Below are 25,616 nucleotides of genomic sequence, written 5' to 3' on the forward strand. Positions count from 1 at the left end.
GGGACAATGGCACCGTCATGGAGCGGAGTTCAGCTCGACGTAACTTTGCTCAGGAGCCACCGATTTGGAAGCCGATTGCAGTCCCCGCCTCAGTAGGCCACCAGCATTACAGTTCCACCAACGTGGGTCAGGATTTCAAGCAGGATGATTGCGGTGGATCGGACGGTCCACGGAGCTCCGAGCTTACGCGGCCATCTTGGTCGCCCGCGAAGCTCCTCCCCCGGTCCATAAGATTGTTAAACACTAGGTTTAAGTCACCCCCTAAGATGATATTTCGGTCCAACGTGGCTATGTAGTGTAGTTCCTATTTTCCCAATAGGCCCTGCGCATTGGAATAACATAAACAGTAGTATCGACGTAGAAGTGCGGATCTTCCAGGCCTCTACTGACTATGCTAAACTTAATTGGGTTTGTTACCAACTAGCTCAGAGGTCACTGGAAACTTTCTTGACTGAATAGGAAGTGATCAGCTTCCCTGGTACAGACAAGAAGGGATTCAGTTTCCCAACAACCGTGCAACATGACAACTTTGCTCCTCAGATAAGAGTCAATCTCTAGGGTTGTGTGAAACAATAGACAGTTATTTTACTCAGTGTTACCAACAACAAGAGAGTGTTAATACAAACATCCAACACAGTAGGCAAATAATGAATTAAATAAGCACTACTAAACTTTTAAGAGAAGGAATTATTAACAGTAGGAAAAGATAGGGTGCACGTGCTCAAAGTATTAGCTAAAAAGAACCCTCAGGCCCCAGTGGAACACTGGTAGCCAGTTGTCTTCATTGGGCTCTCTTTGTTAGCTAAGAAGGTGACAGTGAGTTAAAAAGAGTATGGGCTACTCCTCGACATTATTTTAATAGGAGGGTAGCTCTAACTCTATTAAAAACAGTGTAATGGAAAAAGTGAAAATTTTCCTGGACTAATGAAAGGTTGTGCAAATTTGAACCAATCAGTCCCTCAACAAAGTGCAAAAAGAAAAACTAAAAAAAGGTCAACATGTTTCTGCTTTACGAGCGCTACTAAAGCAGAAACATGTTGACCTTTTTTTAGTTTTTCTTTTTGCACTTTGTTGAGGGACTGATTGGTTCAAATTTGCACAACCTTTCATTAGTCCAGGAAAATTTTCACTTTTTCCATTACACTGTTTTTAATAGAGTTAGAGCTACCCTCCTATTAAAATAATGTCGAGGAGTAGCCCATACTCTTTTTAACTCACTGTCACCTTCTTAGCTAACAAAGAGAGCCCAATGAAGACAACTGGCTACCAGTGTTCCACTGGGGCCTGAGGGTTCTTTTTAGCTAATACTTTGAGCACGTGCACCCTATCTTTTCCTACTGTTAATAATTCCTTCTCTTAAAAGTTTAGTAGTGCTTATTTAATTCATTATTTGCCTACTGTGTTGGATGTTTGTATTAACACTCTCTTGTTGTTGGTAACACTGATTTGATGAGGGGCATGGGAGTGTTTATTCCGACCCTTACTCTCTTGTTGATCGAATTATTAGTTATTTTACTCAGTCAGTTGTTGTGCAGATTACTTTCACAATATGTAGAGAACAGAGAGACGGGCGTTTTCAATAAAAGGTATTATTTATTGAACCGTCTTTCTTCTCGTACAAGAGAAATGAATTGCCACAATTGCAAGACTTGTTATTATAAAAAGTACATACAGTAAAATGAGTATTGCGAAATAATACTGTAAAAGCATTGATATGGTTTCTTAGCCATACAATGGTTTAAAATGAATAAAACATATATACATTTAGTTAACGTACTCAACTGGTGCTTCTAACTACGCCTACCCCAGTGTACCTGACCTAAGCCTAATACTTGGGAGGGGAGTAAGTAAGTAAGTAGCTTTAGTTAAGTTGGTTTTGCCAAGGTTTGCTTCAAGAATTCTCTCTAAGGGTTTAGTCAACACCATACCTCTGAAATAGAATGTTGGAGGTCTGGTATCTCCTTCCAGGGACTCGATATCCCAGTCACTCGCAAGAGTAAGCTGGAAACGCCGGAGCTGGATTTCTCGGCAGGAGAAAAGACAGCGTCTCTCTCAGCGCGTCAAAGAGGAGGAGGAGGGGCAGCGTCCGCGGGCAGCTTGCATCTGCTGGGCGCTTACAGGGGGACAGCTGTTCAGCTCCTATGTGCACCACACCATCGTTCGCTCGTTAGCAGCGATAGCAGTAGCGATAGCAGCGATGGTATCATCAGCAGCAGCTTCAGCTTCAGCAAGACAGCGTTTGCTTAAGGCAACGTTGGTAATATTTATAACTGAAAGGTGCCTGGTTTGAGGTAAGTTTTTGGACATAAGACGTCAATAAAGATGTCACTAGGAAGTGATTGTCTATCAGTGCTCATTAGAGTTCTATTACTAATCAAAACATAGCAAGCGGGGCTTTCCCAGGTTGCTGAGTTTTTATCTTGTTGAAGAACTCGGAGTGTTAATCTAGGAATCTTAGATAGTGTCTTCTGCTATGTCATTTGCACTAATGAGCTGCAAAGGAAGTTGCAGAGGAAACGATTCTGAAATGTGGCTCTGTTCGTGTGAGGCCAGAGACGAGTTTCTGAATATTGCATTTGATCGGTTATGCCAATATAGGGGTACAAAGGGATTATAGCCGTATAGGGGCATAAGGTCACAGTATCGATCAGGGTCCTAGATTAGAACGCGACACCCACTCCACGAATTTATGTCCATCAAATTACTAAAACTAGAGCAATAAGATGCATGTGTAACATTGCCCACCCCAAAATACATATATGCATTTGAAATAGGCGTATTTGAAATACGTGAAAATATAGGTACTGTACGTCTTTAAGCATAGAAATCATTCAAAAAATCATAGCACATGTAATCAATGAACGATTTTGCGAAAAAATTACACATGAAATATCTCTTAATACAGAAAAGAAAAGGCGAGATAATTTCATCACATATAAATGCATTGCAGTAAAATGTGCTAGAGGCTGGTGTAAAGTTATTATGTCTCTAGATTTATCTAAAAATAGAAGTAGAAGCTTCTGTTCTTTATGAATAGGTCTACTTTAAGCAAAGAATTTTCGTGCCAGAAAAAGGTGAATATTTTTTTAAAAAGTGTTCAATTCAAAAGAATTCTTGTTGAACGGGGGAATAGAGTTCCAACGCTTTTAGCAGTTTTTGTTGTTCGAAACTGAAGGCCGAATTCAGAGTTCATGGGAACGCTGTGTGTCGGAATGCTTCTCTAAAGTTATTGTTTCTGTTCGGGTGAGAACATCATATCAGACAGGCTCTCAAAGAATTGGTCTACAAAATCAGGTGACAGTTCGACCAAATTCGATAATGCAGTAACTTGGCAGGTGTGAGAATGATTGCTGTCATCAAAGTCTGGATCAGCAATGCTCACAGAAGGTCGTACCTGGGTGATGTTGCTTTTGTCACTCGCTCTACTGTTACCAACTAGTCGTAGTACAGGAGTCTCAACGAATTCCGTCATCAGGATTGGTAGCCGCTGGGGACAACACAATGCGTGAGCCGTTATCGGACTGAGCAAAGTATCGATATCCATTGGTACTGCTGATGGAAGTGAATGACAGATGTCCAACACGCACTGATCTCCGCATAGCATACATCGAAGTACAGGTAAGATGCAGGATTGCCATATAGGTCTGAATGAAAGGAACCAGGTCATGTTTAGATCTCTCAGCCTGGCCAATCCAAGGACTCTAGTTATTCTGTCCCGGTAGCGAATTGCTAGGATTGTTTCTTCCATCCTCGTAGTAGTCATGTCTGAGCTGTGGCTTGCCATATCGGAGCAGGAGGGTCAAAAATAAAATGCCTGCTACAAGTCCTAAAAATAGGGGTATGCCGCCAAAGACTGAATGTACAAAATTAGGAATGATTCTCGAATTGCTTTGAATGGTGTTAGCAGTCCAGTAAAAATCGTCTTAAATATGCCTGGGATGCCTATGGCACTAGACATGTTAAGGAGTTGGCTAAGCATTTCTACGAAAAGCACGGGGCAATTTGTTGATAAAAGGTCATGAATCTCTGTAGCTGTCCTTGCAACTAGGAGATCATACGTCTCTTTTGATGACGTGATGGGCACTGTTGTCTGCAAAAGCACAGACTTCATTCTGCTTAAAGTATCAATTCGTATAGAAGAGAAATTCAGACGAGGCCAGATGGGAGTCTCTATGTCTCCAGGCCCGCTCGGAAACAATGCTTGCATACAGCATTTGACCATGGAAGTTACGCTTACGAGATAGGCTTTCCCTGGCAAAAGGCCACAACAGCTGTGATCCGTTATTAGAATGTAACTCCCATTTGCGAGTTGCATAAAGAAAGGCTCTATCTGCGTTGCAGGTGTGACATATTGGTGGCATGAAAGGTTGTTAGAATTACCTTCACAGGCTCCGTGTAAATTAATACCCTGGCACAAAAGTATACCGCTTAGTGAACATTTACAGTTTTCACCACTAAGAAATACATTTTTGTTGCTGTCACTATAGCATGAATGTGTATATGGTAATTTCCATGTTGACTTAACGTATACTTTACCCATTCGTTCATACTGGCCAGTAGGTATGTATTCAAGGCAATTTTTAAATTGGAAAGTTGTTATCGGAATTGTGATAATCCTGTGTATTATCCATTCAATGACAGAACTTTCTGACATTGTCAAAGGTAATCTCTCAAGTTTTTCGATGCTCAGGATTGTATAGTCTGCTCCTTTCTGTGCCAAGCTGATTTGTTTATCAGCAAGGTTAAAAATGGAAAACAATGACGTTGTGTTGATTAAACGCCAAGGCACATAGCCTGAACGAAGATTTTGCAGCGTCCAGCCTAACTGTACAATAGAACGTAATTGCGACTGGCCATGCTGTAACATTAGCAAGTCTCTGTCTATTATATCAAAGGCAGATGATACAATATTGTCCAACAAATATATTCTGGAGGACAGAGTCATTAACCCATTGTCCACTACAGAAAGTGATTTTTCCAAATTAATACGATCAATTTCTCGTATTTTTTCAGCTGTTTCAATTTGTGTGACTTTCCAAGCCTCGTTGTATGCAGCATAGACACTGGTAGCTATGAAACGCTTTTGACGCTGTTTGCATGGTCCCAAAATAAAATCGCGCAAATCAGCACCATCTTTGAGTAAAGACAAGTGTTGCTTAATTTCAGCCAGTGTGGATGATCCTAGCCATTCGAGGCAGAGTTTCCCTACACTGTATGTTGTTACTATCCCTGGATGTTGTCTCTGGGAGTATCTAGGGTCTTGTCTGGTCACTGTTAACCCCTGTGTTTTATTCAGGAATCTATCTTGACAGTTGTTTGTGTCAGTAGGCCAGATTAACCACTTTTTCCAATCAGGATGTGTTCTGTTTAAATGTAAAATTTTAGATACGTCTATCTCAATATCTGTTGTTGTATTCTAAGGTATTGGCTTTGGAATAGACGGTTTGTTAAGGTCTTTAATCTTAGCTAGGCCAAGACAGGATGTTTGATGAATTGTGTCATTTAAAAACATTGTTTGTTCTGGTATCATGCAGGTTCTGAATAATGCTTCTAGGCCTTGTACCTGCCAATCTTTTGTACCCCAGATGGTTTTTGTTTCAATGTTATTTTTCCAATAATCAAAACCAAATGTCATCATTTTTTCATAAAATGCTTCTGAATATATCAATTTAGTATTTGTCAGCATTGTTTTCAATCCTGTTTTATCTAACAGTTTATAATAAAGCGTTTCTGCATCACTGGTGTTAAACCCTGAGAAGTACTTGAATTTCTCAAAGAATGTTTTAGAACTGCTTTTGAGTGGTGTAGCACAATGTTCCCATTGGTTAAACTTAAAAACTTTTCTAGGCTGTGCAGATTTATGCAAGTAATGGTCACCATAATGTGTGAAGCAGAACATCTGTTCATAACTAGACGAACCTTGTAAATAATCATGCTCTGTGAATCTAGCTGACATTACTAAATCAGACATAATGTTATTAATACTGTCAAAGTCCCAATCATCAGAGAATGTACTAGGTTTTACAAAGTCACTTAAGGAAACCTTGAATTGATGAGGATACTTCAGGATCTCGACCGGACCATAGATTTCATAGTCAGTTTTCTCCGATACTACCCCACCGGGTATTAGAATGGCTGTGACATTTACTGTTGACAGTTCTCTTTTCTTCACGTGGGATGATCTGTGTGGTTTGAGGACTAAGTTGATGTTCTGACTTGCTGTGTCCATTCAATTGTAATAAACCTTCCTAAAATTAAAACTAAAATTAGGCATAGTAGGAGTATGAATACCCCTGAAATAATCCAATGCTCAATCAACGGTGCATCCAGATATACTTCTTTGATTTGTTGAAAGAGTTCTGTTGCTTTTTCTTTAAAAGTCTTTTTTGTTTCTGGCATCACTTCGGGGTTGTTTTGATCCTCGGAAAAGTTGTCGAAGTTGATGAAATAGCCAGAGGCAGTTCTGTCAATTGTTGGAATTGTTCTTTCAATTTGTCTTTCGGTAGCACATTCAGATGCCACATCATTGTAGACTGGTGTTTCTTGACGAACTGTTTCAATCTGTGTTTCAAGAGGCACGAGTTCCATGGCATTATTGCATAGTCCCTCTCTGTGCACTGCAGGCTGATCGAATGTGATTAGTCTTTCAGTTTGAACCTCTTGGATTGTTGCAAGTTTGGGTATTCTGTTGTTTCTTGGGAGTCCACTGGGCCTACTGTTGATTATAGGCCACATGCTTGTGGTTTTACCAGGTCGATTGATACAACTCTGTTCTCCTTTTTACCAGCAAGGGGCAGTAGTACTACTGATCTTGTTCCGTTGATTGCTAAGACAGGTACTGCTTTTCTGTAAGAAGGCCCAAATTCCTTCACCGCTATTTTTTCTCTGACTAGATCCCCAATCTTTGGAATCCAGACAGGCCTTGCTGGGGCTTGTGCTGGTGGTGCCTCGTCAGTGGTAGCTGGCTGTTGCTTTAACTTTATGTTGCTTAAGGATTTTCTTGTTTCATTCAAGTCCTGTAAAACAGCCAAACGATCTTTGATGTCAAAGTCTGTTTTCTTATCTTGTACCACTGATACCTGACTATCTAAGTCCTGAACTCGCATTCTAGTTCCGAACAATAGTTCGTATGGGCTGAAACCTTTTAGAGAATTTCTTGGCAAATTGTTAAGACTGATCTGGACACTTATTAAATGTTTGACCCACCCAGCACCCGAACCTAATACCTTTGCTGTTATAGATTGCTTTATGTCCCGTTTTTTTCTTTCTACCACACTGTTCCCTTCGGGGTGTGACGGACAAGAATACCGCAACCCAACTCCCATGCTGGCCATGGCCTCCTTATAAGCTCGAGAGCTGAAAGCAGGACCCTGGTCAGAATGGAACATGGCAATTGCGTATGTGCCGATAAAGACTCGCAGATCTTTTATAACCGTTCTGGCGTCAGCCGAGCGCTGGGGCCTCATTTTTTTAAGTGTGTTTAGCCTTAATGATTAATAGGGCGCAGGATGGCATGTAGACAGCGTTACACTGTTTCTGATTGGTAGCCGGTAGCGTAGTTCAATACTGCGATCCCTGTCACAGTCGGGACAGTTCTTTACATATATTTGATGTTGCACGCTCATTCCCGGCCACCAGTATACTGATTGTAATTCAGTCAGAGATTCCTTGATCTTTTTGTGCCTAGGACCCAATCCCATGTGTGCGTCTGCTATTAAAAATATTCGCTGGTTCGTGTTTGGAATTACCCTATCCCCCACTCCAGGGATTCGAGCAAAAGGAACGAAGTTTGCATCGATTACGTATGCATAATTGAGTGGATAGTTCACGGGTAGTGCTGCACAGTCGCCTTTTACGGTCGTTTTTACTGCCAGCATGGGCTCCCCGTCTATGTATTTTTCTGCACGCTTTTTTGTGGCTATGGAAGCCGGTTTAGTTGCTTCCGCTGTGGCTGTATTAGCCAATGAATTACCTGCAACGTGATCGCCATCACGTTGATGACTCAGAGTGTGTATCACGTGAGTCTTTTGTAGTTCTTTCTGTAAAAGAGCTACCTGTTTCCAGAGCAATTATTGCTTTATTGTGGCACCTGTGTCATCTTTGTAATCTTTTTCAATCCAGCTCTGCAACTTATTATTGTAAGAGTTGGCGCATAAATGAGAATCGCACACGATTAGTGTGGGGAATTCGCGATCTGCATTTTCAAGCGCCATCTTTAAAGATCTGATTTCAGCTCTCTGAGCCGAACAGTACTTCACGGATTCAGTTTTTGTTATTTTCGGTCTGAATTTACCGCACAGCCAACGACCTTTAACAATCGCACAGGCTGCATCGTAGGATTTGTTCTCTACGTTGAAATGCTGTACAAATCTATCTGTATAGATTATACAGGCGTACTGTGGGAGAGGCAGAAGTTCGATTGGCAGAGGATATTCTTCTTCATATTCTGAATCATTCAGTTTTTCGAATTGCGGGGCGAAATAGTATTTCACATCTTCCGCTCCTAGAGACTCTACACAATGTATCCATTTCGGATCCAGTGACACTACAGGCAGGTTTACTGGGCTGAATAGCGCCTCGAAGGCGGATTCCGCTGTGAGGATATTAATCCTTTTGCCATGTGCTAGTTCTCGTTCATTCGCTATTGCAGTTTCTACTGCTTTCACAGTATTTTCTGTTGGACTGAATGTTTTTTCTGCTTGTGTGTACAAGTGAGATTTAATTGAAATTGGTACCTTTTCTCCCTCATTAGAGGTCAGGTACGTGAATCCGCATCTTCCTGGGATGACTCGGATTACAAGATTGCGTGTGTTGTCACGTGTATCTAATTTTGTTTTAGCTAACATGTCTGTTTGCAGTGATCTCAAAATTTCTGTGTGTTTTTGAGTCCAATTGATTTGTTTAAAATCAGGTTTAATTAGTTCATAGAGAGGTTTAACCCTCTCTGCGTAATTTAGAATGTAAGTTCTACCGAAATTCAGAAAGCCTAGAATCGATTGTAAATTCTTCAGCGTTTTTGGAGCTTGGAGTACAGCGCACTTCTCTAAGAAGTTGTCCGCTAGGCTTTTTCCTTCACTTGATAATTCGTATCCTAAAAATAATACTGTCAGATGGGCAATTCGAGACTTTTTAAAGTTGAATTTGTAACCCTCTGCTGCGAACCCAAGTATAATGGTGTTCACTCTTTTCAAGTGAGTCTCCAAGTCGTCGTCTGTGAGATAGATATCATCTACGTAAGATAATGCCTCATCATCATATATTTGTAGTAACTCTGTTACTCTAGCTGAGAATAGTCCTGGGCTGTTCTTGAACCCCTGTGGGAGCCTACAGAAATTTTTACTGTGAGACCCATTACTGAGAAAGCGGTCAAGTATCTGCTTTCTGGTGCAACGTTTTGACAAAAGAAACCATTAGATATGTCTAATGTCGTTTTATATTTTTTCCTAACTATGTTATTCATTAGTGCAGCACTATGCGAATTTTGTACTGCAAAAGTTTTGCAACATGCATTAAGGTGTCTGTAGTCCAAAACTAGACGATATGAAATGTCTGGTTTGGAGACAGGAAACAAAGGATTGTTCATTTGAGAGGTGCATGTTTCAATCACCCCCTGATATTCAAGTTGATCTAAAATCTCCCTGACTTGTTTCTTAGCTTCTTGCTTAATGGGATACTGCCTTTGTGCAGTTGGTTCACTTTTTAACTGGGTTTTGTGAGGAGGAGACTCCTCATCCCATTCTACATGATTTTTATATAATGCCGTGCCTGGGCTACTGCCCATTTCCTTGCATAAGTATATTTTTTGTGAATCGGAATGTGATTCGAGAAGGCAGGCATAATCATTTCTTCTCCACGCGGGCACTCCCTGACAAACTCTGGGGGCCAATCTTTTTCAGCTAACAGAATATCATAGCCTTTTGAGAGTTTATCCCAAAATAGACCCCTTATTTTCCTAGTCTTATCACCCTCTATACGCAGTGTTATTTCGTATATCTTATGGGGCTCGCTAACTCTGGTGTCGGCAGTTTCAACCTGAATGTATTCATTTGTGTCCACTGTCTCCAGATGACTCATCAAGATCTTGCAGGCTATACTGATTTCTGCTGCACTGTCTAACATTGTCTGTGCCCACTCCCCGTTTTTCAACTGTGTCCTCAGTATTCTCGGCATGGTTGATTACTCTAATACTGGCTACCTTCTTTTTTGGAAATTGAGATTTTTTACTCTGAGCAGGTTCCTTGTCTTTGGACTTGGTGTGCTCTCCTGGGTCTGACGGTCCTCTTCTTTCCGATATCTGCGAATAAGATCGAGAGGGACGTGTATCAATACTTTGATATCTATCAGGCTTTTTCAAATTATCCCTATTTCTAAGGTTGTATCTTTTCTCAGAGGGCTCCCTCTGGGGAGACTGGTGTTCTCGAGTCGGAGTTCTTTCCCTCCGTCGAGGAGACCTTCCTCTGGACTGGAAAACTTTTTCCTTGGGAGTGGATTGTTTATTTCCATCCCAGCTCTTTTTAGGAGTGTTTGAATTATTTCTAATAAATCATTTTTCAGGATTTTCGAGCAGTTGGGGCTTTACTGGTTCTCCACCCAAGCTGTCTCTACCTAATTCTTCATAGCATTTTTCTATGATTCTGGCAAGCTCAATTGGTTGATCTGTTATATCTGTTTCCCTCAACTTCTGGCAGATCGCCACAGATGCTGCTTCTCCTTTTATGTTGGCTAATAATATAGCCGAGACCTGCTTGAAGTCTTTCAGTAATTTCATACCAAGAGTTAAAGCAGGTTCTGGACCGTATTCATTTTTAATCTGTTTTAGCACTTCTGGTATTACCGCCATAGACGGAACATCATGTGTTTTTGTGTAAATGGAAGCAAAGACTGTACCCCAAGTGTCACAGTCCTCCACGTGTGGTGCGACCCCCATAGGAAGGCAGATGGTCAGAATCCTGTGTTTCTCAATAGGGGTAGTATTCGGAAATACTGCCTCTATTTGAGTGATTTTCTGCGCTAACCAGAAAGGAATTTGTTCCCGTTTTATGGGTGTTTTACCAAGACATGACTGTATATTCTGTGGTGTAATTTTATTAGTGTTCCCCTGATGAGGGGTCAGCTGTGGGGTATTAACAGCTGATCGGACTGTAGTAGTCCGCATTACATATTGGACTAATTGCCTATGTATTTTAATTAATGTTTTTAGCTGTGCTAAAAGTTCTTCTTTTGACATTTTTTCAATGTCCGGATGTGGTGTGTAGCTGGCTAGAACCGGCCACGTTGCTCCTGGTCTACCTAGTGGACCGAGCCTGGTAATATGATCATTATGTTTTAGGGCGCCATTAAACCAGAGCAGGTGCTCTTGGAATTTTAATGGGATTTTAATCTCCTCGAAAGGAGCGTACTCTCCCGGGGGATCCTCTATTTTGTAATAGTGGAACTCATGTGTTGCAGCGTTTGCCGCTGGAAATTTTATCCATGAATAGAATACCTCTGTCTGCCGATATTCGTGTGCCTCTATCACGAAGACGACTGTGCCACCTTGTGTGGTCAGCCCATTTTCTATAAGTTTTGACGTTATAGATTTTCTTAAATGTGCCGGGATGATTATAGCACCCGGTTCAGTAATACCGGCGTCCCGTTGATTTGCATCTGCTGCGGTTTCAACAGTCCCGTTTTCTCCTGGCATTGTATAAATGCAAGGTTTGCAGAGCAGGTCTCCAAGGAGACAAAGTTTAGGTGCACAATATTTTGGAACACTGTATCCTTCAACGTTGAATAAACCAGAGCTTTACATAGGAATCTCTTCCTACTAAGGTCGGGCGGATTTTAACCTTTCACCCACTCCAGACGTCTATTGGAGTATTTACGGGAGAAAGGGGTCTGTGTGAAAAATGCACGACTGAGTTACTCTAATGTCTTACGTTAGTTTATCGCCTTACCAAACGTTGGGCGCCATGTAGTGTAGTTCCTATTTTCCCAATAGGCCCTGCGCATTGGAATAACATAAACAGTAGTATCGACGTAGAAGTGCGGATCTTCCAGGCCTCTACTGACTATGCTAAACTTAATTGGGTTTGTTACCAACTAGCTCAGAGGTCACTGGAAACTTTCTTGACTGAATAGGAAGTGATCAGCTTCCCTAGTATAGACAAGAAGGGATTCAGTTTTCCAACAACCGTGCAACATGACAACTTTGCTCCTCAGATAAGAGTCAATCTCTAGGGTCGTGTGAAACACTAGACAGTTATTTTACTCAGTCAGTTGTTGTGCAGATTACTTTCACAATATGTAGAGAATAGAGAGACGGGCGTTTTCAATAAAAGGTATTATTTATTGAACAGTCTTTCTTCTCGTACAAGAGAAATGAATTGCCACAATTGCAAGACTTGTTATTATAAAAAGTACGTACAGTAAAATGAGTATTGCGAAATAATACTGTAAAAGCATTGATATGGTTTCTTAGCCATACAATGGTTTAAAATGAATAAAACATATATACATTTAGCTAACGTACTCAACTGGTGCTTCTAACTACGCCTACCCCAGTGTACCTGACCTAAGCCTAATACTTGGGAGGGGAGTAAGTAAGTAGCTTTAGTTAAGTTGGTTTTGCCAAGGTTTGCTTCAAGAATTCTCTTTAAGGGTTTAGTCAACACCATACCTCTGAAATAGAATGTTGGAGGTCTGGTATCTCCTTCCAGGGACTCGATATCCCAGTCACTCGCAAGAGTAGGCTGGAAACGCCGGAGCTGGATTTCTCTGCAGGAGAAAAGACAGCGTCTCTCTCAGCGCGTCAAAGAGGAGGAGGAGGAGGGGCAGCCTCCGCAGGCAGCTTGCATCTGCTGGGCTCTTGAAGGGGGACAGCTGTTCAGCTCCTATGTGCACCACACCATTGTTCGCTCGTTAGCAGCGATAGCAGTAGCGATAGCAGTAGCGATAGCAGCGATGGTATCATCAGCAGCAGCTTCAGCTTCAGCGAGACAGCGTTTGCTTAAGGCAACGTTGGTAATATTTATACCTGAAAGGTGCCTGGTTTGACGTAAGTTTTTGGACATAAGACGTCAATAAAGATGTCACTAGGAAGTGATCGTCTATCAGTGCTCATTAGAGTTCTATTTCCTAATCAAAACATAGCAAGCGGGGCTTTCCCAGGTTGCTGAGTTTTTATCTTGTTGAAGAACTCAGAGTGTTAATCGAGGAATCTTAGATAGTGTCTTCTGCTATGTCATTTGCACTAATGAGCTGCAAAGGAAGTTTCAGAGGAAACGATTCTGAAATGTGGCTCTGTTCGTGTGAGGCCAGAGACGAGTTTCTGAATATTGCATTTGATCGGTTATGCTAATATAGGGGTACAAAGGGATAATAGCCGTATAGGGGCATAAGGTCACAGTATCGATCAGGGTCCTAGATTAGAACACGACAGCTGTGGCCTCAGTAAGGGCGGAATGCAAAAACTTCTCCTGGCCTTCATTCGGGGCATATAGGGAGCCAATAGTGAACGTTAGTCCACCCAGGGCAAGGGCACCCAGAAGTCTTCCCTTGATCTCGGCACCTTTATGCAATATTTCCCCTTTAAACCACTGAGCCACCAGAATCGCCACCCCAGCCGTCTTAGTGGTGGATGAGGAAAAAAACTGAGTGGGGAATTTGCGGGACCGCAGCCTATGACAGTCACGCGCTAGCAAATGGGTCTCCTGAAGTAAGCTTAGATCTGCTTGTGTGTTCTCTAAACATGACACCACGCCCTGCGCTTTACCGGGTTATTAAGGCCCCTCACATTGAGGGTTAAAATCCTAAGTGTGGTATCAGGCATAACCAATAATCGGCAGAATCAGGCACGTATTTGAGGAGCTATGTATGGCGTTGCCGGTACTGTGGACCGCTGTTTAGGGAAGGGCTACTCGGACGTGTGGAGCTACTCTAGCACTAGGAGGAAATCGGATGTGGAGCACTGGACACCCCCCTCAACACCCCCCCCCCCCAAGTCCCAAACCACAAAACATATTAATGAAGCAAAATAAGGCGAAAACACATAGCCCATCAACCATGGTTGATTAGTGAAAGGGTATCGGGGTGGATGACCAACATGGAAGACCCCTCCCTCCCGCCAACGGCCCAGGTCTTAAGAAAGCAAACAATCGGCCAGGCATAGTGTCTAGAGTCAGCCGGGTTGGGTGTTGGGGAGGTCTGCCGAGACGGCCTCCAAAGCTGACCGTCTACCCTCCATGACCTCTTCCACTCAGGGTTTCTTGAGACGGCGCCTGCGGCCCTGTTGACACCATCGGGGTCTGGAATCTTCAGCTTCTTCCTTGGAATCCTCACCTCCACTCTCTGATTCTGATAGTTCCACACCCAGCAACCTGCTAGCTTCTGACAAGGAGCACAGCTGGTACAACTTATTGTCAATGCGAAACACTAGCCTGAATGGGTGGCCCCAACTGTAGGTGATGTTGCGCTGCTGTAAATGTGTAGTGATAGATTTGAAGGTTCTCCTCTTCTGTAAGGGTAGGGCGGACAGGTCCTGATAAAGAACAGCAATGTGACCTTTAAACTGATGAGGGTGCATTTGTCGCACTTTTTTGAGGATAGCCTCTTTGGTACGGAAGTCTTGGACACAGACTAGTATGTCCGGCGGCGGAGCAGACGGGGCCCTCGGGGGACCCACCCTGTGCGCCCGATCCACTCTCAATTCAGTCTCCAATGGTCTGCCCAGTATGCGATTGAAAAGTTCTCTGGAGTAGGAGAATAGATCCTTCGAGTCCTCATCCATCTTCACTCCTCTAATGCGTATGTTGTTTTTATTTATTTATTTATTCAAAGAGTTTTGTATAGCGCGAACAGGACCCATGGGTATCAGAGCGCTTTACATATCATGAGGTAGTAAGGAGATACATCTTGTACAGAAGAGTTAAATAAAGAGATATGACATATAAAATACATTAAACACCATATCTACAGATTTTTTCTTTTTTTTAAGTGTTCTTTTGTGGCATGAGGTAGATAGGTTTTCAGTAATTAAGTTAATTAGTCTTGTATCTTGACCTGTGATTTCCATCTTCTACATCCATGGAGTATAACTCTGCTGCTATGTTAAAGAGGATCCAACTAGAGCTATGGCAGGAATGTGCTCATTAAAAATATTTTCGTTTCCCTCTTAAATGTTACTGTGTTTGTTATCTTTCTGATGTTTGGTGGAAGAGTTCCATATTCTAGGGGCTGCTCCAGAGAACGCTCTATCATAAGTTCTTTTCTTCCGGAACATGGGTGGTCTCAGTACCAACTCCTTGGCACTCCTAGCAGGTCTATTTCCTCCAGATAGTACTATTTTCTGGGCAAGATATCTTGGAGTGTTGTAGTGAAGTGCTTTGTGGGTGACACATGCCATTTTTGGCTGAATTTTGGCTTCGTATGGTAGCCAGTTTAAAGCTTTGAGGTGTGGAGAGATATGGTTGAACTTCCTTGAGCCGGTTATAAGTCTTGCTGCTGCGTTGAGGCATGCTTTTAGCGGTGCTGTGGAGATTTGTGGTATGCCTCCTAACGTAGTGCACCCATATTCAATCCTTGAGATGACCAATGATTGGACTGCTAGCTTGAGATCTGCTTTTGAAATGAAGGGTTTCACCTTTCTAATGTGGTTCAGGTGAAAGCGGGCACTTTTTGCCATAGCCTTGATATGTTCTTTCATATCCAGGTTCTAATCAAGTGATATTCCGGGTGATTTAGCTGAGTCGACTATGGTAGGGGTACAGTTTAGCGCCGTGATCCTTCTGGCCCATTCCTTAACTTCTGTATGTTTCTTTGATGGTGAAATTAGAAGGAATTCTGTTTTTTGAGCATTTAGTTTTAGGTGATTGATTGTTAACCATTTTAATGTCATTTCTAAGGCCTCATTCATTAACCTGATGTCTTCCAAAGACAAGATCTTGAGGTATATCTGCGTGTCGTCCGCGTACATGTGAAAGGAAATTTTGGAGTTTCGAAGAATTACTGTGAGCGGTTTGATATATAAGTTGAACAGTGATGGAGATAGTGTGGATACTTGAGGTACTCCAATCGTGTTAGGACATGATGTTGAAAGCGATTGATTGACTAAAAATCTTTGTGTTCTATCCTGAAGGAAGGATTCAAACCATTTCAACAACGTACCAGATATTCCCATCCTGTCCTGTAGCCTGTTTAGTAGTTTTACATGACTCACAGTGTCGAATGCAGCTGATAGGTCTAGGAGGATGAGTAGAGATGATCTATTTTGGTCTAAGGCTTGTAACGCATCATCAACTATCTGTAAGATCGCTGTTTCAGTGCTATGTCCTGTTCTGAAGCCTGACTGGCATTCATCCAAAAGAGAGAAATTGTCTATGTGTTGGTTGAGTTGACTTTGCACACATTTCTCTATTAGTTTGGCGAGTACCGTAATGTTGGTTACCGGGCGAAAGTTATTCGGATTGTCTGGGTCCGCCGTCGATTTTTTGATAATGGGGACTACTTGACCTGTTTTTAGGCATCCTGGTAGAATCCCTTGTGATAAAGAGGAGTTAATAATTTTTGTCCATAAGGGAATCACGGCCTGGTTGATTTCTTTTAAGCATTTCGATGGGAGTGGATCACTGTAGTGGTTATTAGGTCTTATTTCTCGTAGCGTTTTGGCAATGTTGTTTTGGTCTAATAACTTGAAAGAGTCCCAATGGGCTTTGTTTTTTGCTCCATTATCCTTAATTATGGCGTTGGAAACGCTCGTTGTAAGTGTTTGGCTTTCTAGGTTATCCGCTGCACTCTTGAGCTCACTTTCCAACGTGTTGGATTTGTCTGTGAAGAAGGCAGAGAAAACTTAGCAGTTTAGTTGTGTTTTTGTGAATTCTTGGTTCGTTTTGGCTACCTTGTTGCTGTTGTTTTAGTATTTCGAATAATTTACGAGGTCTATTTTTGGCGGAGCCCAATTCTGATCTGATAAATTTCTTTTTGGAGTTGAGGATCTTTTTGTTATACTCTTTTCTGGTTTCTCTTAGAGATTTCAGTACGGGAGAAGAAGGGTGTTGTCTCCATTTTCTTTCCGCCATTCTCAGTTTACGTCTTTCCTCATTAAGTGTCCCATTGAACCAAGGATTTTTAATCTTCTCTGTAACTCTTTTCAGTTTAAGAGGCATTGTGGAGTTGACTATATCCGTTATAGAAGTATAGTAGTAGTCCGTTAGATCATTTACGTTCTGTATGTTCTTTGGTGGTTGTAGGTCCTTTTCACAGCTTTCTAATAAAAGTTCAATGTTCGAATCTTTCATGTCCCTCACCCACTTTTTAATTCTGTTCGGTTGAGTGTGTTTGTTCTTTTTCCATGTGGGAATCGTGAATGTTATGACATGATGGTCTGACCAGTCACACAGCTCTATTGCTATACCTGAGATGTTCTCGTTTTTTTAAATTATCCAGTCCAACGTAGCTCCTTTCAAGTGAGTTGGCTGTGTACAAAATTGTGAAAGATTGAGCTCAGCTAGGAAATCTTTTAAGGCATTTATTTGTTTGTCATTGCTGTTGTTCCAGTGTAGATTAAGGTCCCCAAAGAATATATTGTTTACGTCGGTGTTATGATTTGCTGTGATGATCTCAATTAAATGTTCTATGAACGGCATATTGTTACCAGGTGGGTGATACAGTGCATGCAGGTTGCATGTTTGGTTGTTGTCCGATCTTATATTGAGTCCTAGATATTCACACTCTTTGAGCGGTTCTGATTGTATTTGGCCGATTACTATATCCGAGCGATGTATGCAGGCTATGCCACCCCCTTTCTTTTGTCGTCCATCCAGTCTCAAAATGTTGTATTGAGGGGGCACTAGTAGGTCCAGGACTGGAGATGATGATTCTGATAGCCATATTTCAGTGAGGATTGTCACATCAATTTCTTGGCTAATGATGAGGTTGGCTATGTCTGATGCATGTTTAGCTGCGGATCTGCAGTTGACCAAAAGGCATTTCAATGATTTTTCTGTGCCGTTTGCGGTCAAAATTTGCGGTTCAGAGATAATCTGAACTTGTAAATTATTGAGGTTGGGTTTCCTATCCTTCAGTCTAGGCATTCTATTGACATTGATCTGGACTGTTCTGATTTCCTCTTCTTTATTGTGCTCCGGCATCTCATAGTCCTTTAGTAAGGATAATGTTTCTTCTTCCGTTAAGTCCTTAGGTGTTCTGTCTGGTCTATTATGTCTATTTGATAATGGCATCGCCATCTCCTTGCTTTTTCTTTGAGAGTAATGTATTAGCTCTATGATGTGCTCTATTTTTTTGTGGGTGTTTTCTGTATTTTCATGGAGTTTTTCTATCTTATGCAGAGAGCTTCAAATGTCTTACGACATGATGTTCAATTTTGTTCTAAGATCTTCGAACTCTCTCAGGGTTTGAGGAGCTGTGTTCGTTATGTTGCCTCTTTTGTTGCGTGATTCACCATTTGATTTCCCTTTTTTCTTTTGATCCGCTCTTTTCATCAAAATTCCTGTCTTTTTGAAATTATTAGTTTTGTTCGTGTAAGATAACTTTCTTGTAGTACGAGGTGTTCTTTGTGAAATTCTTTGCACCGGAGTAGGATGGGTATCACTGTGTTGGGGTTTTCTATATCTGTGTATTCCCGAGCCTCATGGAGCGGCCTAGACGATGGAGATGCATCTTTCTTCTGATCTTCTTTGTTGTTCTCCGTATATTGCGAGGCAGTTTCTGTTCTCTCTGCTTCATTTCCAGGTGTTGTGCTTTTTATACGGCTTGAGTCTGTTACTTGCGTAGACTGTTGTGTATTTTGCGATTCTCTGATTATTATATGATCTGTAGACGTAGTGTTCCTGGTGTCCGGTGTACCTTCTTGTAGAGTTATGTGTTGTTTCGTCCTTGTTTTCTCCGTGTACCCTTTTAATGTATGGAATATGTTGTCAAATTTTTCTAATTCGTGATTGGAGGCTTGTATTAGCACTATACCGTTCTTGTACATAGTTATGCTAAGGTCAGCTCTGCATCTTGGGGCTGACTGTCATGATTTTTGTGCCATGTGGAATATTGGTAATGGAAATTACGTTTAGTAAATTAGTAATGATATCTCGCCATTTGGCAGTTTTTCTTGTAAAGAATATCAAATCATTCACTTTAGTGCCTCTAACTATGCTAGACGTGGGGTCTGAGATCAGCGTGTCTGGGTTTCTCCTCAATAGGTTATGTTTCAATTTTTTTGCTGCATTTTTGGAGATTTTGGTAGGATATCTTATGATGTGTGAGTTCATGCTTACTTTTTCTAGGCAATGGTCCGCCATGATAATTGATTGGTCGCGTGCGTTTTGAATATAGTAAAGTGTTGTATTATACTGATCGTCATGAAAGTTTTGACAACCTTTAGGATGTGCCAGACTTTTCTTTTCTTTTGAAATACATTCTGTTTAATCTGTGTAGCCAGATCGGAGATCGGCACTTTTAATTTATCAGTATTTTATTACAGTAAAAAATCGTAATATTTTCAGGAAAATTTCAAGAATGTTTCAAGATGGCCGCCGTTTTTTTTTTCCCATCCTTTGCTGTGATCTGTTTTCCTTTCTCTATCTCTCTTGTTGCTTAGTCCTCTTTCCCTTGTTTATATCCGATGTTATATAGTAGTCCTTTCTCCATCTTTCTTGTGTACTAGTCCTCTTTCCATTACTACTACCCTGTGTTATTAGCTGGTCTCTGAAGTTCCTTTGAAGTCCTTTCTCAGTCTTTCTTGTGTACACGTCCTCTTACTGGTTACTGATGGTCATATGATTAGACGTCCTCGGCAGCCGCCATTTTAAGGTCAAGCAAGCCCTGTCCCAAATTCCTCTGTTCTTTCCTTCCAATCGATTCAGCACAACTAGAGTTTATTCTTTTTAATTGCACTCAACAGTTTGAAAACTTTTAGAAAACTTTTAAACTCTGGCACTCACCTCCAGTTGAGTGAGGGCTCTGCTGTGGACCATGCTGTGTGTGCCCTATCTCCTCCTGCGGCGCCCGACACACCACTCCTTTGGCTCTGTTCCTCTGGAGATCCCGGTAGATAAAATGCGTCGACCTTCACTGCGCTTCATTCGCTCGACCTGCCACCCTCATCAGAGGCCAAGGGAGGCGCTCACTCTGGGGCAGCGCTGCAATTGATTTCCCCTAGCGCTGCAGTCGTAGGCAGCTCGCACGCACTCCCAAAGCTGCTCCCCTCCTGGGACCGTCAGCTCGACCTCCGCATTCACTCCTGCAGTGGCCGGCTCCTGGGACAGCCAGCTCGACCCAGCCCCTTCCCAGTGTCAGAGGGCTGTGTGTGCGCTGGGCGCCGGACTCGCTTAGGGGCAACGACCGTCTCTCCAGAGACTTGGAGCCCGATCGCCTATCCTCCGGGGCATCAGTTTCTCCACCTTTGATAAGCCGTTTCCTGCTGGCTGTATTCACTATCCTCCGCTGTTTCTCTTTGGCCGTGTCCTCGTTCATGCACATGTGCTGGTGCAAGAGACGAAGACGCGCGGGTGCGGTAGGCTCCTCTCAGCTTCCTTTTCTTTCGATCCTCGTCAAAAGTGCTCCTCGTCCTTTCCTGTTCTCTTGACTATTCTCTGCGGGTGGGTGGCGGGGTTATTTCAGGGATTAGAATCGTCCTTGATATCCCGAACACCAGGAGCTCTTAACAAGGGTTCCTACTTGGCGGCTCCTACTCCTACCCTGCACCAAGATGGCAGAGCACGCCGGGACCTGTTTTCTAGGTCCTCGATGTGGGCTTGGAGGTCCATCTGTTGGTCATAGATCCAGATAATCTCCTGTTGGAGAGCCGCTATCTCCGTGTCCCTCCCGTCGCTCTTACCTTCCAGATCAGCGACTCTCTCGCCGATGCCATCAACCTCACGTCTGACCTCCCGGATCTCCGATGCGAACTCTTGCTTGAGGGCATGGATGTCTTCTCTCAAACCGACAAACATGGATTCGAGGAACGCCGTGGTGATGGGCTCAGCTCCGTCCTCCTTCTCTGACTTTGGCCCGAGGGCCCAGCTGTTGTGGTGGAGGCCATGTGTCCAGCTGGCGCCTTGACAAACAAGTCCTTAATGGTCTTTTCCTTCCTGTACCTGGAGGAGGACATAGCACTCTCCGGCTAAGCTCAAAAAGGTTGTGGAAAGCCCCCCCAATCCCTGTTATCGACTGTCTCAACTGTCGGCGTCAATGAGTGACCCTCCCGGCCCCGGCACTCACCCCCAAGCTAGAGGGAAGCCTTCGGGCCTCCGGGGGATTTCTGCCTCCTTTATGCCTCACCCCACCGGGCCTCCAAGTACGTCTCTCTGAGTTCTGGGGGGCGGGCACGGGCTTAGTCCTCCAGTTGGTGTATGCTTGCCAGCTTTCGCAGCAAAATCCCCCTTTTGCCAGCAAGTCCCCCAGGGCATCACCACAGTCCGCATTCTGCCTCCGTGCTGGTACGGTCCCGGCTCCCCCGATGACCTTCTGCTCACCCCCTGCCAATCCCCTCTGCGACGGCTAAGCTGCGCGTGTTTCACTATCCACTGCTCCGGCCGACATGCTGCGTCCGGCGCTTTCCGTGTCCCCACTCGTGCTTGTCTGGGCCCAATCCTGTGCACTTAAGCTGCGTTTCTCTGCCCCAGTGCCTAGACCCGGCAGGTCGCAGTCCTTCGCCAGCTGTCCCCGCATGCTCCGGCGGCCCATGTTGTAGGTGGGGGGAAAATAACTCAACCGCCTTGGGGAGAGCTCCACTAACGGCCCAAGCTGCAGCTCCCATCCCCCGTACCTGGGCCCGACAGGAAACTCCTCCACAAAATGGCGGTGTGGTCCTCTGTGCTCCGCCTGACTCCGTGCTCGTCATGCTCCATTCTCCACCACCGCCACCCCGGGAGCGGCGCCTGCTGACAGCGCTCTCCCACACCTCCAGGCCAGCAATCTCCGCCCGCGTCGCTGTAGAGGCCCCCCAGGCCGCTCCGCAAGACCCTCTGCCACTCGCTCCAGTCCAGGCAGCCCCCAGCTCACTCACATGGCCGCCGGGCACACCGCTCCGCCACTCACCGGGAACCCGCGTCTCACCAGCTCTGCTGCCAACCTCCTCAGTCCCCCGGCCCACCGGGAGTGTGCTCGCTCCTGGGCTCCGTGCAGCTCGTCCTCTGCAGTCTCACTTTGTACCGCAGCTCCGGGCCGCCACACCTGCTGCACCGCTCGCGGCCGGGTAGAGATCACGGGGCCTTCACCACCGCGCCGCTGAGGGACTTTTCCCACTCATCGGCGCCCCGCAGGGACCGCACCACCAACTCCTCGGCACAGGGTGCGGCGCTCTCCTCTCAAAATGGCGTCCCGTGCCTGGCGTCCCGGCGGCCCACCAAAACGCCACCACGGGGTCCGCTAGTTCGCAGCTCCCCGGACCCCCACTGCGAAAGCCAGGACACCGGAGGCGGCCCTCGTTATTGTCGGTCCGTTAGCTCAGCTGCAGTACCCCTAGGGGGACAGTCCGGCCGGCCCCAGGAGCCCAGGCCTCACTTCACCTGCGCAGCCTCCTGACCACCAGAGCGCGGTTGCAGGCAAGTTACAGCCCGCAGCGATCGTCCCGGGCCTTGGAGGGGTACGCTCTGGGCTCGGGACCCCCTCCGGTATAACCACTCAGGCCGACTGTCGCTGAATCGTGCCGAAAGCCGGTGCTGTGTTTGGCCGTCGGCGGGTGCTTGGAGCACTCTGTCCGCTCACTCGGCCATCTTGACCACACCCCTCTTCCTCTTTTTAAACAAAGTTTGAGTATTTGTGATCCCACTGTATTAAAACACTGGGTGAAAGGTAAGTAGACATCTTTTGATTTCCCTAAACATTCCTGAAAGAGGCTGCACCTCACTATTAGTCTCTCAGATGATGAAAGGAGGGCTAGAATTCAGGAGCACCTATGATGATGCCTTAAACCCGACACCTGGGTGGTCTATCGCACAGTGGTACCCAGGGGTGTCAGAAGCTACTGGGAAGGCCGGCATTGCTAGGTTACAGTTTGCAGATGACAAAAGATGTACACAGCCCAGCAATCAAAATGGCACCAGCATCTACGGGCATTGCGAAGGCATTGTAACAGCATTCTGTGGCAGCGTAGGTATTATTCTGTACATGTATAAAAAGATTCCCAAAGCAAATCCAGGAAGGTCACAGCCATGTCCTACTTTTAAAATACATCGACGGGGCAACCTTATCAATATTTAGGTGTCAAGGTAAAAGTAGTCACAACAAAATGTCACCCCAAGGGAGTTACTGCTAAAGAAATCTATATTTTTTACATCTTTTTAACTTCAACAATAGTCCTTTTTAATAATTTGAAGTTATTGAAGTCCTAATTTTAATGTATTATACAGACTATTATGGCAATCAAAATGTTATTTACACATTTAATAAAATGGGAGGAAAAGTCTTCTACGTTTGACATTCTTGTTCTGATATTTTCCCGTCATGCACATGAGGTAAATGTACATATCATGACCCTGAATTAAATCATTTGCATAAGAAGAGGTTATCCTCAAATTCTGCCAGGTGTATTGAAGACCTCTGCTTTACATCAAAGAGTCCACTATGTGTTCTCTCTCTTGCACCTCCAGCTGACATGAACCACCTGATCTGGAACTCTGCCCACTGGCCATTACCTGACAATCTGTGTAGAGAACATTGGAGTCTTCATTAAGAACAGAGGTTTCTTCTCCGTCAAATCAAACGTTTTGGCAAGTTCCAGGTTACGGAGGACGGCGAATGAGAACTGGGAGATATTTTGTTTCTAAAGAAAGAGCCACAAATTAATTTTCACAATGCGTTTAGGTACGCAACAAGCAGAAGAGACGTGAGGACAGAAGGAGAGACTAAGAGTTGATTTGATAGGGTGACTGACAGATGGAAATTGGGTTCCAGGTATGAAACAAAAACAGCAGAAAATGTCAGAAGCCATTGAAGACAAGCTAGTGAAGGAGAAAAGGAAGTGACAAAGAAGTGGAGGGAAACAGTGAGGCATGGATGGGGCAAACAGAATGAGGGAGAAAGATGCACACATACATTTAGGATACAAAGACAGAAATAAAGTGTAGGGAGAGGGCGAGATACTGGGGCTGACAGAGAAATGGAGAGAATTAAAAAGAAAGTTAAAAAGAGATGGAAAGACTGATTTGAAGCAGATGAAGAGAAGGCAAGCGAGAGAAATAATATGAAGGTGAACTAAGAGGCTAAACAACAAGACATGTGGTAAAGTGGGAGAGTTATACATGTAGACAATTGAAAAATAAAATTAGCCCATTAGACAATAATTTGACTACAATCCCACATTTTATTTACATATTCCGTCTTATTACGGTGGTAAAGCTTACAGAAGGCAGTCTGTATCAGTATACTTAAACAACAACAAGCATTAGCAAAGCTTATAGATCTCTGCTCCTAAAGGCCGTGCTACTGGCTTTGACATTGCTTTTTACTTGCCCCATACACAAAGGCAACAGCAAGGTGATGGATGGCATGCTTGAATTAAACGTAGCCACTGGCAATTGCTCCGGCTAAATCTTAATCCATCGTTGAGCCCATAAAGAGGGCGAAACTGGTCCTGGGTTTAAGAGACAACCTGGCTTGGCAGTTCAGAATGGAATGTTACCACTGGAGCAGGGGCAAGAATAATTTGTATTTAGCTGGGTCCAAACTGAGGTGGCATGGTGTGCAAAGTAATGGTGGATTTGGATGTACCCCCGAGTTCTTACGAGTGGCTGATATTGATTCAAACGTCCCATCTATCCCTGTTTTGTATACTTTAGTGTATCGCCCTGAGTGGGACCAGTATATCCAGACGTAGGTCCTGTGCACACTGTGTCAGTGGAACCAAGATATACCTGGCTGATGAGCCCATAACTAAAGAGAAACCTGTCCTGGTTGCTTGTGCTTTAGTTCAGGGAGGACCTGCTTGGTAGTTAGGGCTGGACTGTTCCCACTGGAGTAGGGTCAAGACTAATTTCATATAGCTGGGTCCAAACTGAGGCAGCATGGTGTGTAAAATAACAATGGATTGGTATGCGGCTCAGAGTAATTACCAGTGGGCTAGATTAATTCAATTTCATCCATCACTTTTTTGTATACTTTAGTATTTGCACTAATGGCTGGCAATTTTGCAATTGATGTTCTATTAAAGAGACCAATTCTAGGATGGCTGCTGATGTGTGCAAATGTGGTTTGATGTATGAGTGCAATGTGCGCTTGCACACCTGTGAGAAATGATTCATGCATGTGTCCTGAGGCATAGTGGCAATGTTTAAGTTACCAGTCTAAAATGGAAAACAGCTGTGCTAGACTAGTTAAAAAGTATGCATTCTTTTTTTTTTAAAGAGAGCGGCTCAGCAGTCCCTTTTAACAGCTCTCATAAAAAATAATACATTATACAAAATAAATAAATACAGTGAAAGAAGGACTACAAGCATCAAGGAAGGAGGAAGAAAGTAACAAGCATTTACAATGCAACGGTTTTGCCTTTGTGGGTGTGTGTGTGGCATTTGCAAGAGATTAAGCTATTGCCTTTGTAAATGACAATGCCATTTATTTATCTGTTTTCAAAACCAACACATAAATAAAAATGTTGTCATTTACAATGCCAATAGCTCTAACTTTTGCAG

At 43.7% G+C, this 25,616-nt stretch overlaps 1 protein-coding gene across 1 annotated transcript in view; it reads right to left on the reverse strand.

Annotated features, from left to right (window-relative positions):
- LOC147677835 (polycystin-1-like protein 2) overlaps positions 1 to 25,616 on the reverse strand; it is a 434,899-nt gene that overhangs the window by 293,576 nt on the left and 115,707 nt on the right. The window contains exon 3 of the mRNA XM_086945590.1: positions 23,625 to 23,752. Coding sequence (XP_086801716.1) covers positions 23,625 to 23,752 — 128 coding nt within the window. The remainder of the gene's footprint in view (positions 1 to 23,624; positions 23,753 to 25,616) is intronic.

This window comes from Lissotriton vulgaris, chromosome 12 (assembly GCF_964263255.1).
Source record: "Lissotriton vulgaris chromosome 12, aLisVul1.2, whole genome shotgun sequence".
Lineage (NCBI taxonomy): Eukaryota > Metazoa > Chordata > Amphibia > Caudata > Salamandridae > Lissotriton > Lissotriton vulgaris.